The sequence below is a fragment of the Peromyscus eremicus genome, chromosome 23 (genome assembly GCF_949786415.1).
Source record: "Peromyscus eremicus chromosome 23, PerEre_H2_v1, whole genome shotgun sequence".
NCBI lineage: Eukaryota > Metazoa > Chordata > Mammalia > Rodentia > Cricetidae > Peromyscus > Peromyscus eremicus.
In genome coordinates this window covers 33,927,208-33,945,107 of record NC_081438.1, presented here as the reverse complement: position 1 = coordinate 33,945,107, position 17,900 = coordinate 33,927,208, and the positions used below count along the sequence as shown (strand labels likewise).

Below are 17,900 nucleotides of genomic sequence, written 5' to 3'. Positions count from 1 at the left end.
AGGATCTTTGAGTTGAGGCCAGGCAGGGTCTACACAGAGAAAACCTGTCTCAAACAAACAAATAAACCTATTATACACCAACTCAGTTCCTGGCACTGTTTCTCATTTCACCTTTAACCTCCACCCTTCCTTTGGCTTTTAGCTTCTCTTTCTCTCTGTAAGATTTATTTATTTTTATAGCATACATAGGTGTGTGTCTGTGTGGATATGCATGTGGGCACAGGTGCCCCCGAAAACCAGAAGAGAGCATCAGATCCCCTACAGCTGGAATTATAGGTAGCTGTGAGCCATCTGATGTGGGTGCTGGGAACCAAACTGAGGCGTCTCAAGAGCGGCAAGTGCTCTTAACCACGAGGTCATCTATCTAGCGCTCCCCCCTCCCCCGCCTTCTTAAAGAATGTGTTTATTTATTTTATTTGTGTATACATGAGTTGGGAAGTAGCCAGGGCTCTTCTCAACTCAACAGCTGTCTTCAGGCCAGTCGCTAACTGTCTGTTGAATACATAAGTACATGACAGAAGGTATCCTCCTTCATTAATTCCCACTTATTCCTTTAAGGGGGAATCTCTTTCTCTGAACCCAGGGCTCATGTTTTCTGGGCTAGGCTGGAAGGCAGGAAGCCCCAGTGACCTTCCTGTCTCCACTGTCCTTGGAGCTGGGGTTAAAGGTGTACACGGGAGGCTTGGTTTTTGACATGGGTGCTAGGAACTGAACTCTGGTCCTCGCAATAGCTTGACAAGTGGTCTTCAGCGCTGAGCCGGCTCTCCAGTCCCTCTTCCTTCTCATGAGAGAGGGAACTTGCAGAAAAGTGAGGACTGGGAAGAAGTGAACATTCACAAATGTAAGCAGAAAGAAACATCTCTAAGTCTTCACGAATTACTCAGACCCCACTCTATGCTAGAACGTCCACAGGACATCAGGGTGTTGTAATGCTCAGAAACACACCTGAGGGAAGCCGAGAGGAGGAAGGGCCTCACCTGACTATGACGGTGGTGATGATGCCAATCACAACTGTCTTGTCACATTGGATACCTTTTGCCACCCAGAAGGCCCCTAGAGAAGCCCAGACCATCTCTGGCAGGAAGAGCGCCAGGCGGACATAAAGCAGCTTGGCCATAGACTTCCGAGGTCCAGGGTTACAAATGGTTCCTGAAACACAGAAAAGAATGAACTGCTCACGAGCCTCCTAAGATGCAGAGCTGCCCGTCCACAAGAATACAGCTACCAGGGGCTGGAGAGATGGCTGGGCCGACAGAAGTACCTTCCACAGAAGTATGAAGACCTGAGTTCAGATCCCCAGCATCCACATGAAAGCTGAGAGAAAAAGGTGGTGTGTGTCTGTAACCCGAGGGCTGGTGGGAGCGTGGAGGTGGGTGGATCCCTGGAGCCCACTGACCAACCAGCCTAGCTGAATTAATGAGCTGTAGGGTCACTGAGACCCAGTCTCAACAGGTAAGGTGGGGAGTGATTGAAGACTTCCACATGACACTTACACACACTGCACCAGTAAGTACACACACACACACACACACACACACACACACACACACACACATACAGAGTACAGCTACAGGGGCTGGAAAGACTGCTCAGCAGTAAGATCATGTACTGCTCTTGCAAAGGGTCTGAAATTGGTTCCCAACACCTACATCAGGCAGCTCACAACCCCATATAAATAGCTCCAGCCTCAGGGGATCTGACCCCTCTACCCCTCACGGGCACCTGCAGTGATGCATACACCACACCCAGCCACATACACATAATTTAAACAGAAAATAAATCTTAAATAGAAAAGAATACCGCACCTGAACACCCACCACTGGACTCCGTATACCTGGTAACATGTGCCTAAACTATAAAGCAAGTGACAAAGCCAGTGGTGGCGCACGCCTTTGATCCCAGCACTCGGGAGGCAGAGCCAGGCGGATCTCTGTGAGTTCGAGGCCAGCCTGGGCTACAGAGTGAGATCCAGGACAGCCAGGGCTACACAGAGAAACTCTGTCTCGAAAAAAACCAAAAGGGGGTCGGGGGAGCAAAACAGAAAAGAACAGAAAGCAAGTGACAGGGTGAAGGATGGGAAGTATGGCAGAAGCTGCAGATTCATCTCTTAGACACACTCAGAGTTAAAACTATTTCTGGGCTCTATCTAGGAAGGACTACATAATTACTGCCCAAACTGGAATACTTCTGAGAACCAAAAGTGGCACTCTGGGTAATTATATACAGGAGCAACAGGCGCGCAAGAGGACTGTCCCAGGCAGGAAGGGAGAGTCACGCAGATTCTAACAGCCAGGAAAATAAGCTTCCTGTCTACTGAACACCTTACCAGACACTCGGTACCACTAAATACTTTAATATCAATTATTCTTTAATCCTCACAAATTACGGGTGATTATCTCATTTTATAAAAGAAGAAACTAAGGCTTAATAAATATGTGTGGTGTGTGTGTGTGGTGTATATGTGTGGGGTGTGTGTGTGTGTGTTGTATGTGGTGTGGGTGGTGTATATGTGTTGTGTGTGTGTGTGTGTGTGTGGTGTATATGTGTGTGTGTGTGTGGTGTATAATGTGTGGGTGTGGGTGTACATGTGTGGGGTGTGTGTGTGGGGTGGTGTATATGTGTGTGTGGGGTGTGTGTGTGTGTGTGGTGTATAATGTGTGGGTGTGGGTGTACATGTGTGGGGGGGGTGTGTGTCTCCACTATCTCCCATGGAAGCCAGAGAGGTATAGTGGGTGCTTTTCTCATTCACTCTTCCCCTTGCTTTATAAAAGGCGATATTTTATTTTTAACTATGTGTATGTGTCTGTATGGGGGCGTGGCATGTGGTAGAGGTACACATGGGAAAGCCAGAGGCTTTGGATCCCCTTGACCTGAAGCTGCAGGCAGTTGTGAGCTGCCCAATGTAAGAGCTGGGAATTGAACTGGGATCCTCTGTAAGAGAGTGCAGGGTCTTAACCTCGGGGCCATTTCCTCAGCCCTTCCAAGCTTTAGTTTTTGAGGGGCTCTCACTTCTTATTAACTAACTCACTAGGCTGGCCCACCAGTGACCTCCAGGTATCTGCCTGTCTCCATTCCTTCATCACTGGGATTATAGACAAATGATGGAAACAAAAACAGTGATTTAGAATGTTAGTGCTTAGTGGTGAAGAGCACTTCTGCTCTTCCAGAGAACCCGAGTTTGGATCCCAGCACCAACCTCACAACCTCACTTAACTCCAGCTCCAGGGGATCCAATGCCCCTTCCACCCTCTACAGGTACTCCCACAGATGTGGCATTCCTCCACACAGACACATTACATAATTAAAAATTAAAAATAAACCTTTAGTACTGGACATGATAGCACACACCTTTAATCCCTGAACTTGAAAGTCAGAGGCAGGCACATCTCTGTAAGTACAAGGACAGCCTGGACTACATAGCAAGTTTTATGCCAGTTGGGATTACATGGAGAAACCCTGCCTCAGACAAGCACAAAACAGGGGGAAAACATTTAAATTAGGCGTTAAAGCCTCCTGCTTGGCATTTACATGGTAATTAATCTTTAAATTTTTATTTACACGTATTTATTGTGTGTGAGCACATGTGTGCCATGGCACAAAAGAGGAGGTCAGCAGACATCTGCTGGAGTCAGTTTCCTCCATTCATCATGTGGGATCAAACTCAGGTCGCCAGGCTTGGCAAAGCAGCACCTTTACCTGCTGAGCCATCTGGTTAGTTAGTTCTCTCCCTCTTCCTCTCTGGGGAACAAAGGAAGCCTGTTACTAAGTAACAGCGGCTGAGACCCTGAAAAACCAGGAACCCAGACCTCCGCTGTGCTGGTAGGACACTAAATACAGACACATTCTAACATGGTCAGCAACGTTAGTGATTGGGACTTCCACACAAAAGCTTCAGACACAACAGTTACCACATACACAGACGGACAAAGAAACAAAAGAGATGGAATGTGTGTAAGTTCCCAGAAAGTGAATGCGATATTGACAGAGGCCGCATCTACCTAGAGAAATATTGTTTTAAATTCTTTGACAATTCCGTGTATGGATGTGGTACATTTTGGTCATTACCCCTCCCTAGTCCTCCCACTCCCCCGGGGAACCCCTTCTTCCTGAGAAGTCCCCCTCCTAATTTCCTATCTTTCGCTCTGTTTGGCTTCCCTGTGATTCACTGAGTTTAATTATTCCCTGGAACACGGGCAATTTACCCATGGCTACATCACTGAAGAAAAATGACTCCCTCTCCCTCAGGAACCATTAACTGCCAGTGGTCCCTGAGCTAAAGGTGGGGGCCTCATGAGTCCCTCTCCACCCTGTGACGGAATGTTGATGGCCTCATCTAGTTCAGATTTTAGAAAAACACATTTTTTTTTTTTAAGACAAGGTTTCATTACGTAGATCAGGCTGGCCACGAACTCACAAGAGATCTGGCTGCCTGTGCCTTCAGAGTGCTGGAAGTAAAGGTGTGCACCACCCATGCTTGGCTAGAAAAACACTTTTCCATACTTAAATTTTTTCTCAAGATAAACAGGCTGGTAGGGACCCGGTTACCTCAGCAGATTTTCTAATTTGATGACCCTCACTCACCTTCAGAGACACCGCTGTACTGGGCTGTCTTCAACAAGGACTTCCTAAAGTGTCCTCAGCAAGTGGGACATGCATAAAAGCAACAAAGAGAAGGTCTACGCCACAGGTTTGTGAATGACAGACACCCTAGCCACTGCAGCCATCTTCTCTGATACAGAAGTTGAGCTATGAGCTCTTGAGACACAGAGAGATAGAGGACCCTATCTAGACGTAGCAGATGTCAGTCCTCACATGGGAAGGGTTCTGTTAAGACACAGCAGCCTTGGGCCGGGCGGTGGTGGCGCACACCTTTAATCCCAGCACTCGGGAGGCAGAGGCAGGCAGATCTCTGTGAGTTCGAGGCCAGCCTATTCTATAGATTGAGATCCAGGACAGGCTCCAAAGCTACACAGAGAAACCGTGTCTTGAAAAAAATAAAAACAAAAACCAACCAAACAAACAAAGACACAGCAGCCTTGAATGTAGGCCACCCCCAAGTATCCCCCCATTTAGTAGCTGCTGTGGGATTTCATGAGGGGAAGTTCTTAAATCAAATACAGAATTAAGTGTGGAGGTGCAAGCCTTTCATCCTAGCCCTCGATTGGAAAGCTAAAGCCGGAATAGCATCGTGAGTTTGGGCCAGCCTGGGCTACACAGTAATATTCTGGAAAAGCAAAGAAAACACCACAACAAAAGCAAAACTGTTTTTAACTATGCCACCATATCTATGACTATGGAAAAGAATCATCTTGGCTCTTCTTTCCACAAACCATACTATAAGGAAGATCACAAGCACTTCTGTGTGTATATGCAAAGATACAGGTAAAAACTGATTAATACACATGCACTGTCACACTGGCCTCCCCAAAGGTTTGGTGAAATACATCTCCACCAAAAAAACCACAAGTTGCCCATTCATTCCACCTCCTATTACAATGATGTGCTTAGTTTATTGTGCGTGCGTGCGTGCGTGCGTGCGTGCGTGCGTGCGTGCGTGTGTGTGTGTGTGTGTGTGTGTGTGTGTGTGTCTTCAGGCTCTTTGCCTGTTTCTCTACTGATCAAGGGTCCTTCCCTTATTTCTTACCAAAGCCTAACTGTTGCTGGGTCTGGTGGCACACACCTGTAATCCCTGTGCTTGGGAGGTAAAGACAAGGGAACTGCCCACTGTAGTTCCAGGCCAGTCAGGGCTATTGTGCAAGACTTCATCTCAGGAAGAAGAGATCCAGGGTTCTGACTTGGTTGGAAGGGGTTTGCCTCATATGCACAAGGCCCTAGGTTCAATCCCCACGGATGCCAAAGAAAAAAAGAAAAGAAAAAGGCTTGCTCGATCTATCTATCCATCCATCTATCCATGTATGTATGTAACAAGGAAATTGCCTCTTTTTCTTATGCTACAACCTCCCCACATTTGTTTTTTAAATTTTTTCTTCATTAAAATTTGTATATATATTTTGGGACAGGATCTTACCATGTAGCCCTGGCTGGTCTGAAATTTGCTATTTAGACCAGGGTGGCCTCAAACTCAAGAAAGTCACCTGCCTCTACCTCCCTGAGTGCTAGGTTTAAAGTTGTGAGCTACTGTGCCCAATATATAATACCCTTTTAAGAAGTTTTTTCTTGCTGGGCGGTGGTGGCGCCCGCCTTTAATCCCAGCACTCGGGAGGCAGAGGCAGGTGGATCTCTGTGAGTTTGAGGCCAGCCTGGTCTACGAAGCGAGTTCCAGGACAGGCTCTAAAGCTATACAGAGAAATCCTGTCTTGAAAAACAAAAAAAAACAAAACAAAAAAAAAAAAAAAAAAGAAGTTTTTTCTTTAAACATTTATTTATGTGTGTGGTGGACTATCAATGCTTGTGGAAGTCAGAGGACAACTTGTGGGAATAGGTTCTCTCCTCCACTACATGGGTCACAGGGCATGAACCCAGTCATCAGTCCCGGCTACAAGTACCTTTACCTACTGAGTCATTTTGTTAGCCAAAAATCTCACCCATTATATTGATTTAATTAATTTATTTATTTAAGTTTTTGAGACAGGATTTTACTATGTAGCTCTGGCCTCAAAATTACAGCAATCCTCCTGCCTCTGGTTAAGTGCTTAGACTACATAACAAAAATTTTCCCAAGGTTTCCCTGCCTTGAGAAAATCTGTCCCAGGGTCCTGGGGAAGACGCTATGTCTGGGGAGTGGCGGGTGGGGGAGTTATCTGAGTGTAGCATGAATCTTAGATGGTCTTATTAATAAAAACAAACCTGGAGCCAGGTATTGGGGTGAATGTTGGAAGATCAGAGAAGCAGAACAAGCCACAGCCACCTCACCTTGCCAATTCCTCAGCTGATTCTGTTTCCTCATTCTGGATGCCTCTCAGCTGAACTGTGCTGATCAAAAGCCTAAAAGCTTAACCAGCCCTAGTTCCTGGTCCTCACGCCTTATATACCTTTCTGCTTTCTGCCATCGCTTCCTGGGATTAAAGGCTCACTTCCTGTGATTAAAGGCGTGAGTCACCATGCCTGGCTGTTTCCAGTGTGGCTTTAAACTCACAGAGATCCGGATGGATCTCTGCCTCCCAAGTGATAGGATTAAAGGTGTGTGTGCCACCATTTTCTGGCCTCTATATCTAGTGGCTGTTCTGTCCTCTGACCCCAGATAAATTTATTAGGGTGCACAATATATTGGGGAATACAATATCACCACATCTGAGGGAAAAGAATCTATGTACACCATGCTCTTTTGTCCATTTTTTTTATTTCTCTCAGACAAAAGTCTATCTACACAGCTTCAGTTCCGTCCTAACGCTCAGTTCCTCTGTCCCTTCTTTTTCTGTCCTCTCTTGGCCCTAACTAAGCTCTTCTGCTGCTGATCTTATCTTTGTCCTCCATTTCTCTGTTGATGCTCCTTCCTTCCTTTCTTCCTCTCCTGACCTAATTCCTACTGTCCCCCAAAACTCTGCCCAGCCCAGGAATCCTGCCCCAGCCTTCACTGCACCCGGTTATGCAAAAAACTCTTTTGTCCTGAGTCAATTGCTCTGCAATGCTGTTTGGCCTGTCTGGGGAAGGAAAGTCTGAGCTTCATTTGCACAAGAAACAAAGCTATGCATCTACAATCACCAGTCTTCTAGGCTGTAGGGGTATTACCTAGTCCAGATCAGCGGTAGGTTTGAGAAGCTTATACTGTTTGTCGTTAAGGCCTAACAGTATATGAGCACACAAGAAATTCATAGAAGACAGATGATATATTAAAAGCCGAATATCATCACATATTCCTTGATATTTGACTTTCCTCTAGAAGACTTCCTTGACCCTTCTAGGTATGGCTTTATCATATACAGCTGAATCTCTATTTCATATACTTACAACCTGCAGCAACTACAAGTGTGGGTCAGCATGCTGGCTAGCACGTTCTTCATAACCACGTGGCAATTAAAGTAACTATTTGGAGGAGGGGTACTAAGGCCACTGAGCTTATCCCCAGTTCTAAACTTTTTTTTTTTTTTTTTTTTTTTTTTTTTGGTTTTTTGAGACAGAATTTTCTCTGTGTAGTCCTGGCTGTGCTGGGACTAGCTCTGCAGGCAGAGGCCTCAAACTCAGAGATCCACCTGCCTCTGCCTCCCGAGTGCTGGGATTTGAGGTGTGTGCCATCACAGCTCAGCTAAACATTCTTTTCAATTTCATTTTTATGCTTGCGTTCGTGCCACCTCTGTGTGCACTGTGTGCATGCAATGCCAGTGGAGGCCAGCAGACAGCATCGGAGCCCCAGGACTCGGTTACAGGTGGTTATGAGCCACCTCATGCAGGTGCTAGAAACTTCCGTAAGAGTGGTAAGTGCTGAGCCATCTCTCCAGCCTCCTCAAAAAATTGAGATAGACAGACAGATATGTGCACACGTGTCACACACACACATACAGAGGTCAGAGGACAACTTTTGGGAGTCAGTTCTTTCCTCCTAAGATGTGGGACCCAGAGATGGATCTCAGGTCGTCAGGCTTGGCAGCAGGTGCCTTTCACTGCTGTCCCATCTCACTGCCCCCTTTTCTGTTTTTCAGACAGGATCAGGGGTCTAAAGACTCAGGTAAGCTTTGAACTTGCCATCCTTCTGCCTCAGTCCCCTGGGAAACTGGGGTTACAGGCCTGCACTGCCATGCTCAATTTAATATGTTTTCATAAAATACTGTTTTGGGTTCCAGTGAGAACAGCTCAAGTCACAAATAACAGAAAATCCAATTCAAGCTGGTTGAACGGACCTGTATCAACTAACACTGGGCATGCAGGGGTAGGACAGACATCAGGGCTTCCCCAGGACAATCTCTTCTGTGTTTCTGCTCATCTTGGCCAGGACTGGAGACAGCCCCACCCAGAAGAAAATCGAAATCATGCCTTGCTTTGTTGTTGGGACCTTGGGAGGAGGGGTAAATTTTGCTCTCGGAAAGGAATTTTGACAACACCTTACTTCAAAAAAATAAGGTGGAGAGTGATTCAGGGAGGCAGCTAATGATGGTATCAACCTCTGGTTTTCACACCACGCCTGCAGATGCCCACACAAACTTGTATATACACCACACACACACAGACAAGAAAATGTTATGATGTCAACTGGAGTGACAGCTTTTCAACTATGGAAACAGTAAGAACCATATTAGTGTGGGGCTGGGGAGAGGATTCAGTGGTGAAGAGCACCTGTTGTTCCTACCACCTGCGTGGAGTGGGTCACTACCACCTGCAACTCCAGGTCCAGGCGATCCAATCCAATGCCCCCTTCTGACCACAGCAGACACTTACAAGCATGTCCGTACACACACCCACACCCACATGCAATTTAGAAGGACAGAAAGAACCAATGAACACACTCTAAGTGGGTGAACTGTATGGCATGACAACGATATTTCAATACGGCCGTTAAGATAAAATCCAAGTTTCACACAGAAACCGTGGCTCTTTACCTCTCATGCTGACACACACCATGGCCAACACAGTGCATATGATCACGGCCAGGAGAACAAGGAGCACAATCAAGTAAGTGCTGAGCAGGACTCCACCAGGACAGTCCAGCTGCCTTCTATGCACGAGATACAAAGTCAGACTGGCAATCCACCTGTGGATAAAGACGACAGTGGCTTCATAAAACAAGGATATGAAGAAATAAAGGGAGTTAATATTCTCCAAAAACAAGGTTAAGGTTCAATGTGGAATGTAATTTTCATCCATAGAAAGTCTATCCAGAGCCAGACTGTTGGCAAACGTGCAGGTTTCTGCTCTGACTTTCTATCTGATGCAATTCATGTACTGGGCATGGCTGTGCACACCTGTAAGCTCAGCACCCGAGAGGCAGAGGCAGGAGGATCATAAATTAGAGGCCAGCCTGAGCCTGGGCTATGTATGAATTCCAGGAGCTGTAAGCTGCATAAGGAGCCCCCACTTAAAAAACAAACAGGCTGGGGATATAGCTCAGTTAGTAGGGTGCTGACCTGGTATACAGGAGCTCTCAGGTTCCATACCCAGTGCTACACAAACTGTGTGCACACCTGTAATCCCAGCGCTGGGGAGGTGGAGACAGGAGGATGAGAGGTTTAAGATCACCCCCTGCTACACACACACACACACACAAGTAGTGGAGTTAGAGGCAAGCAAGAGATGTAGGAGACCCTATCACTAAACAAAACCTAGGTAAGCATCTATAAGGGACTGTGGGAAAATACCCATCATGACTTAGAATCACGTGAGTGGTAAGCCAACAAATTATATGTTTACTGAACTATTCACAGGAGGGTTTGTACGTGTGTAATGTAGCCTACTGTAATTCAAAACTAAGCAAGCACGAAGCAAACTGTGAAAATAACCGATAAATTCAAAAGGAGAAGTCCTGTGGGCTCCTGATTACATTCTGTAATTCAGCAGTGAACAATGACAGATAGCGCGCGCGGACCTCCAGAAGGGAACGATGACTCTGACTTACCCTAGAGAAGGCAGCACCACTTAGCAGGAAGGCCCATTTTTTACAGTCATATTTATTTACGGATTTCTTTATTTGGGGAGGAGTGTGTCATGGCATGCCTGTCAGAGGGCAACGTGAAGGAGTCAGGTTTCTCCTTCCACCATGTGGAGTCCTGGGGGTACTGGGTCACTTGGGCACTGCCCAAGACTGTCCTGCTAAAGATTCAAAATCCAAAGCCCTAAGAGGTGTGTCATTTGAGGTGATGGGGATTTAGCTCGGTTGTAAAGCACTTGCCTAGCATGCATGAGGCCCTGGGCTCAAGCACTAGAGGGAGAAAGTGAAGATGTAGGATTGGTAGCTTTTCTTTTTTTTTGAGAGAGGGTCTTGTGCAGCCCAGTTGTCCTCCAACTCAGTACACATCCGAGGATGGATTTGAACTGATGATCCTCTTGCTGCCACTCCCCTAGTTCTGGAAGTACAGGGGTGCACCGCGACCACCACTTCTGTGTGCTGCTGGGGATCCAGGCAAGGGCCTCATGCATGCTAGATGAGCACTCTACAAAAATGAGTTACACCCCCGGCCCCTAGATAACTTTTTCTGTCAGTCTTGCAAACACCAGGGCTCCGTGTCAGGAAATAATGGCAAAACGAGCTGGAAAAAAAACCGGCCCTGAGAAACAGAAAGTTCCTAGAAAGAGCTCCCATTCCTTTCCCCATTGAGAATGGTTTTTCCTAAGAACGCTATTCCACGTTGCCAGGCATGCCAGGAGCTGACTTCACGCACTAGTGCCGTTTCCCACTGAGCATAGATAGCTACGTTTTGCAAAATCAACCTATTACACTGGTTTCTGCGAATTGCTCTGAAATTGCAATTTTTGCAGAGACAGGTACTTCGCTACCCGCCCAGCAAAAAAGACGGGAGTAATGCAAAGTTCTAAAGCTGAGCTCCAGAAAGGAGAGACCTGGAGGCTATGGCTTTTTTTTTTTTTTTTTTTTTTTGGATGCTCCCGCTTCCTTCACGCTCCTAGTGTCAGTGCTCGGCGCCGCACCCTAGCGCTCATGCCCTGCGGCGCTGAAGGTCCGGGACACCTGTCAAATGCACAAAGCGTCTGTACCTACGTTCTAGTGCAGACCGACCGTGCTCAGCAGGCGCGGCTGCCGCTAAGCCCCAACCTTCTCCAGCCACAGTGCGCCCTCCCCGCCCGCACGGCAGCCTCACTTACGACAGCACACGCAGGAACAGCTCGAAAGACCCGGGGAACACCAGGTCGTCGCTGGCCAGGGACCAGCGCCGGCCGAACAGCACCATCCCCGGCATGGTGCACCTCCCACCGCGCCGCCCCAAGTCGCGCGCGCCCTTCTGACTCCGCGGGCGGACTGGACCCCAGCTGCGCGCAGGCGCACGCCTAAGTAAAGGCTCGCGCAGGCGCCCTCCCGCCCGAGGCCTGAGCACGCGCATTGACTAGCGGCGCTGCAGCCCGCCGCCTTCTCAAATCCGCTGGCCCGGAAGTTAGCTGCTGGCCATCGCCTGCGGGTCAGAGGTGTGCGAAGTCCGCGCCGATGTGGTCATTTCTGTTTAATAGATAAGGACTCGAAAGACCTGGGAAGAATGCTTTTCCCCACAGAGCCGTGGCTACTAATGGCGAGGCTAGGACTTACGCTTGGGTCTCTGAATCGTCCACGCTTGGGACGACTTTACTGTCATTTGTGGTCCCTTAGGACACAAGACTTACTGAGTTCAAGTCTGAAACGCCACCCAGCAGTTGGCGAGATAAGGTTTGACTCCTTTTAGCACCTCCACGTGCTCCCTTCTCTCCTACACACCGTGGTCTAGCCACCTTCATCCCTTCCCCTGGCTGGTCTCACTATTACTCGTTCCCGTTCTGCCCCACAGTCCCCTCGCGTGACCTAGGTGACCCGTCAAACCTAGTCCAAATTATGCCTAAGACTTGCAGGGCTGCTCTTGGACATAAAGTACATCTTAACTCTTCTCAGAGATCTCTCTCGCGGAGTCTTACTTCAAAAGTTTGTAATCCATGCCTGTGTTCCCATGTAATCCATGCCTGTCTTCCACCTGCTGTCCCCCCTCCTCACATCAGGTTCATTTTAGTTCCCCAATTTTTTGTGTGTCGGTGGTGTGCATGTGCGTGTGTGTGTGTGGGGGGTGTTGCACGTGTGTAGTAGATGCGCGTGCACATGTGCCCATACAAATGGCGGTCTGAGGTTGATAGCAAGAATCATACCCAATCGCTCTTCCACTTTGTTCACTGAGGCAGGGTCTCTCAGTCCAATACAGAGCTCGCTGATATGTCTAGTCTTGGTAGCCAGCTTGCTGTGGGGATCTTCTGATTTCCCCTTCCCGGGCTGTAATTACAGGTATGCTGCCACGCCCATCCTGCGTTTTCTTGGGTTTCTGGGGAGCTGAATTTTAGTCCTCACACTAATGCAGCAAGCGCTTTAACTCCTGAGCCATCTCCTTAGCCCCTCACCCCCAAATTTTAACATTTTCTGTTTCCTCTAATGGAAATGCTGCTCTTATAGGTATTTCTTTGTTTCTTTGTCCCCCCCCCCCCCCCCACACACACACCCTTTTTAAAATTTTGGTCCTGGGGATTAAATTTAAGCCTCATTTGCTAGGCCAGCACTTTACCACTATCTCCTGCTACCTACAGGTATTTCTGTATCTCTTCGTTCAGGTCTCAGGTGTAGTGTCATTATTTCAAATAGGCCTTCTGTGAGGCCCTTATTTAATAAATAGCACAGCTTGGGGTCCTTTTCCTAACTCTGGTTTCCTTATTGTGCTGAATCTCTCCCTGGCCCAGTTGAGTGCTACCTGGCAGGCTGATAAATTGAGAGATGGTGTTGAGGCAAGGGAGATTAATTTTAAGATCTGGACTTCAAATTAATTGAGAAGATGGAGGAGTTGTCAAAATGCCCATCCTGAGGCTGGAGATGTAACTCAGTTGGCAGAGTGCTTGCCTAGCATGCACAAAGCCTTGGTTTCCAACCCCAGTTACTGCGTAAACCAGAGGCGATCGGACATGCCTGTGATCCCAGTTGTTGGGAGGCAGAGACAAGAGGTTCAGAAAGTCAAAGTCATTCTCAGCTACATTGTAAATTCATGGCTAGCCTGGGCTAGTTGAGACTTTGTCTCAGAAATCTGAAAACAAAGTCCATTTGGGGAGAAACAAATTTAGGAGTATGTTATATAAGCACTGATGGGTGTTCCCAGGCTGGTGGGAAGGTAATAGCGTCTTCAGAAACCTGGCCTTGATGAGTAGCTCCTTCTTAGGAAGCATCTGTTAGTGTGTGTTCCTTTGCTCCCTAGAGGATGCTTTTCCCGAGAATAATACTCCTCATCGCTCGGCATGCCAGGACTGACTTCATGTCCTGGTGCCACTTCCCACTGGGCCCACATTTTGCAATACAAGTTGATTTCATCTGCTTCTCTGGAAATCCAGGCACTGTTGGCCATTGTCAAGATGCTTTTCAGTTCTGCAAATCTTAAGAGCAAATGTTATTTCCTCACACTGTTCTAGCTACTGTAGTTTGCCCAGAGTTTCCTGACATCTTACACAAGGGAGAGGCCAAAGAGGATAGCTGTCACTAAACCCTCTTGCTGATAGACAAAGAAAAGAACATATACTTCACCTGATTATTGTGGACAAGGGTAGGGTGATGTTAAATAGAGTTACACAGAGCTCTGTCCATCTCTTTTTTTTTGAGACAGGGTTTCTCTGTAGTCCTGGTTGCCATGGAACTTGCTCTGTAGACCAGGCTGGACTCGAACTCACAGAGATCCACCTGCCTCTGCCTTCTGAGTGCTGGGTTTAAAGGTGTGTGCCACCACCTCCTGGCTGCCCTCCTACTTTAAAAAAAAAAAAAAGGTTTATTTTTGCTTCTCATTATGTGTATGTGGGGTGGGAGTATGTGCTTATGTGCATATACCTATAGAGGCCAAAAGAGGAGAAGGGCATTAGATCCTCTAGAGCTGGAGTAACAGGTGGTTGTGAGTCACCAGATGAAGGTGCTGGGAACAGAACTCAGGTCCTCTGCAAGAGCACTGCATGCTTTTAACCACTGAGCCATTTCTTCAGCCCTATACAGTTTCAATCCTGGTGGAGGACACTTCCACCCACCAGGAAAAGCTATCTATAAAAACTAGTAAGTACTTTTATCCTCTCTTCAGCAGGCTGGATCTTGGTGAAGTCAGATTTCCCAGAGTTCACCCGAGTGTTGGTCTCATTTGGACCCTTCCTGGGTAAGGGCTCTCTGTTTTGGATTCACTTGAGCACAAATCTGGCATCTGGCTGAGATATCCCATGCTAGGCTGCCCTGTCTAGGGTAGGGCCTGGTACTGGCCAGTTATTAGACAGCCAGCATCCTGGTGTTCCTCAGAGGAGGTCCTCAGCCACATCGTGGGGTGTTGTGAGTATAAGATCCCGACCCAGAGTTAACCTGTTTGTTTGTTTTTCATTAAACTAGTAATAGCCACCAGAGCTCTTAGGCAGGTGGGACATGCTGTGGCTACAGGGTCCAATCCTTTGGACAGGTTTGTCACAGGGCATTTCCATGGCCCCAAAGTTTGGGTTAAAACCCCTTTTGTCTTTTGCCTTTTGCTGACGTAGAGAGGCCTTGCTATTTCAGTAAACTCTGGTATCCAGAGGCAGCAATACCCAGCTGCACTAGGCACTCTCAACCCTGTCTCTTAGTCTTTGGATGGCAGCAATCCTACTGTGAGACAGCATCCTTTCACCTCCCCTCAGCTGGTAGCCAAGATCTATAGGCTCTGATGTACAAAGTTGGGCTTTCTTAGCCAGCATGCTATAGCCTGTAACTCTTGCAGCAGTCCCTCAGTGGCCCCTTCATAGTCTGTTTTCCTGGGAAACCTCTGGTAGAAGGGCAGGAGGTCAGCCTTCAGTGTCTCGTCAAACAGGGTGAGCAAACATTTCAATCTTTAGGTAACTTGGTCCATGTAAGTTGCCTGCTGTAACTTCCCACTAGGTCTGTCCACTTCAAAGCCAAGATGGGTTGACTCACCTCTGCCAACGGGAGGCTGAAGAATACGCCTTTCAGGTCCAAGACAGTGCACACCTGTTTCTCTGGAAAAATCAGACTCATGAGACTCAGAGGTCCCAGGTGTCTTCACAGGCAGGAGAGGTGTATTCCAGGGCGACTGGCAGGGCACCAGGATGCCTGTCCCTTCAAGCCAGGCAATATGGACTGCAGCTCCCCCTTTTGTTTCCAGGGTCATTGGGTCCTGTTTAATCTGGACAGAGAAAGCTGAACTGGTTATTGAACAATTATAGGAGCTGGGTGTTGGGCCAGTCCTGGAGAGGTGACAGAGAGACATAAGTTATGAAAGAGAAAGGAGTGGAACTTTCTCTTTTCCTTTAGGCTCAGCCCAGGGGAACTCTTCCTCTTCCCTGGGGCTGCTTAGTGCAGGCACAGAGCGGAAGGATCTCACCTGGAGGAACTATTTCCCCTTCCCTGTGTGCCATCACTTAGATGGCAGGGGCCCTGGATGAGAAGCCAGGCCCCTCTCCACCTCCCGCAGGGACCAACCCTGACTGAGCAGGAGTCAAGCAACAAAAGAAGCAAGTGTTCCTGCTCCTAAGTGGGACAGGTGGAGGGTTTGTTGTTGTGTGTTTGTTTTGTTTGTTGTTTGTTTCTCTGGGTGACCTGCCAGAGCCAAAATGATTCCAACAGGATGGGGCACAGGTCTTAAGTCAGGAGGTCCTTACACCAGAGAAAGCCACTGGTCAACACAGGGAGACAGAACTGGCAGAAACACATTAGAAAGATACACAGAGGCACACATACACACACAGAGACACAGTAAAGACAACCAGGGTGGCCCCCCACATTCATACACCTGAACAGACAAAGGGATCTAGTGACATCTCACATGGATCCCAGACACGGTGTTAGCAGTTGTGTCCACCCTTTCCTATGTCTGAGTCCAAAGAGAAGGCGTCTTAACCAGACTTGTTTCTGGAGGTGACAGACCAAACAACTTTCTAATTTGTTCCTTTTGGGGTGGAAGTGTCAGACTCCTGAGTCATTAGGCAGTGATAGATGGAAGGGAGCCTGGGGACCTGGGATATCTCAGGTTGTGTGCCCTCCAGGAGCCACTTCATTGCTCCTCACTCCAAGGGGCTCTGAGACTTGCTCCGCCCCCCCCCCCCCATGTCCCGAGGTCTGGTCCCTGGGATCTCTGTGGGACCTCCAGAAATGCTGTGGGGTAGTCAAGAGAGGAGACTGCTCAGACATGGGTTTAAGCCAATAGAAAGTCTTTATTAGCCGGCTGGTGACTACCCTGGGTGTTCAGGATCCCAGTGTAGCCCCTAGCTTTTCTCAGGATGAGTTTTTAAGCACAAAAAAATGTATTCTGAGTTCACATACTTCAGTTAACAAGAACAGTTAGCCAGAATCAGAACTACAGAAGTCAAAAAGCAAGGTTAGTACACCTAGAGACTTTCCCAGAACTGTGGACTTTGATGGATCAGGTCTTTTTTTCATTTTTGGCAGGTGGTGCTGTCTGCGTGCTGAGCTTTATTTTACAGCCTGAATGGCACTTCCATCATGGAGCCAGTTGTGCTAAGGTTCAGGATCTACTAAGATCTGGGGCCCTGCTACAGTAAGGTTGGCCTGTGGCCATGTCTGTGGGCAGTTACCTTGATGATATTATATGAGGTGGGGAGACCTGCCCAGCTGTGGGCAGTACCGTTGCCTAGGCAGAGGTTGCTTCTTGACTGTGGATACTGTGTAACCAGCTGTTTCCAGCTCCTGCTGTTGTGACTTCAATGTCCCTTCAATGATCAGTCTCCTGGAACTGTGAGCTAAAATAAAATAAATGCTTTCTCTCCTGTATTGCTCTGTTTTGTTTTTGTTGTTTGTTTTTCAAGACAGGGTTCCTCTGTGTAGCGCCCCCCCCCGCCCCCCCCCCTGCTGTCCTGGAACTCACTGTGTAGACCAGGCTGGTCTCGAACTCACAGAGATCCGCCTGGCTCTGCCTCCTGAGTGCTGGGATTAAAGACGTGGGCCACCACTGCCCAACCTCAAGTCCCCTCCTTTTCTCCCTGGTTGTTGCCATGCACCCCTATACTGTCCATCAGGGAATTTTGGATTTTGTTGTTCTTGTCTTGAGACAGGGTCTCACTCAAGATCCTCCTGTCTTGGCTTCCTGGGACCCCACATGTGTCTCTGTACCAGCCCTTGACCTTTTTTTTTTTTTTTTTTTTTTTTGAATGATTTGGAAACATTTCATACAGAGAAGATGTCTGGCACTTAAGGACCTGGGATGCAGATTTAACAACAAAAACAACCAGTTGTTTGCTTCCTTGTGGATTTTGGGAAAAGGAGAGATCTTTGATATCTTTCCTTGTTCCTCCTTTTAGGATAGCCTCTGGCCTCG

At 47.8% G+C, this 17,900-nt stretch overlaps 1 protein-coding gene and 1 long non-coding RNA gene across 3 annotated transcripts in view; one reads left to right on the top strand and one right to left on the bottom strand.

Annotated features, from left to right (window-relative positions):
- The window catches only part of Daglb (diacylglycerol lipase beta), a 38,619-nt gene extending 26,774 nt beyond the window's left edge, over positions 1-11,845 (bottom strand). For both annotated transcript variants that reach the window (XM_059249019.1, XM_059249020.1), the window contains exons 1-3: positions 11,707-11,845; positions 9,492-9,643; positions 978-1,149 (exon numbers count right to left, since the gene is read on the bottom strand). In XM_059249019.1, the coding sequence (XP_059105002.1) occupies positions 978-1,149; positions 9,492-9,643; positions 11,707-11,801 (419 nt within the window). In that variant the 5' untranslated portion in view covers positions 11,802-11,845. The remainder of the gene's footprint in view (positions 1-977; positions 1,150-9,491; positions 9,644-11,706) is intronic.
- Positions 11,846-11,972: 127 nt separating this feature from the next.
- Positions 11,973-17,320, top strand: LOC131897995 (uncharacterized). Its single transcript, XR_009375830.1, has 3 exons — positions 11,973-12,259; positions 14,673-14,744; positions 17,015-17,320. It is a non-coding gene; the product is annotated as an uncharacterized LOC131897995 (long non-coding RNA).
- Positions 17,321-17,900: the final 580 nt, after the last annotated feature.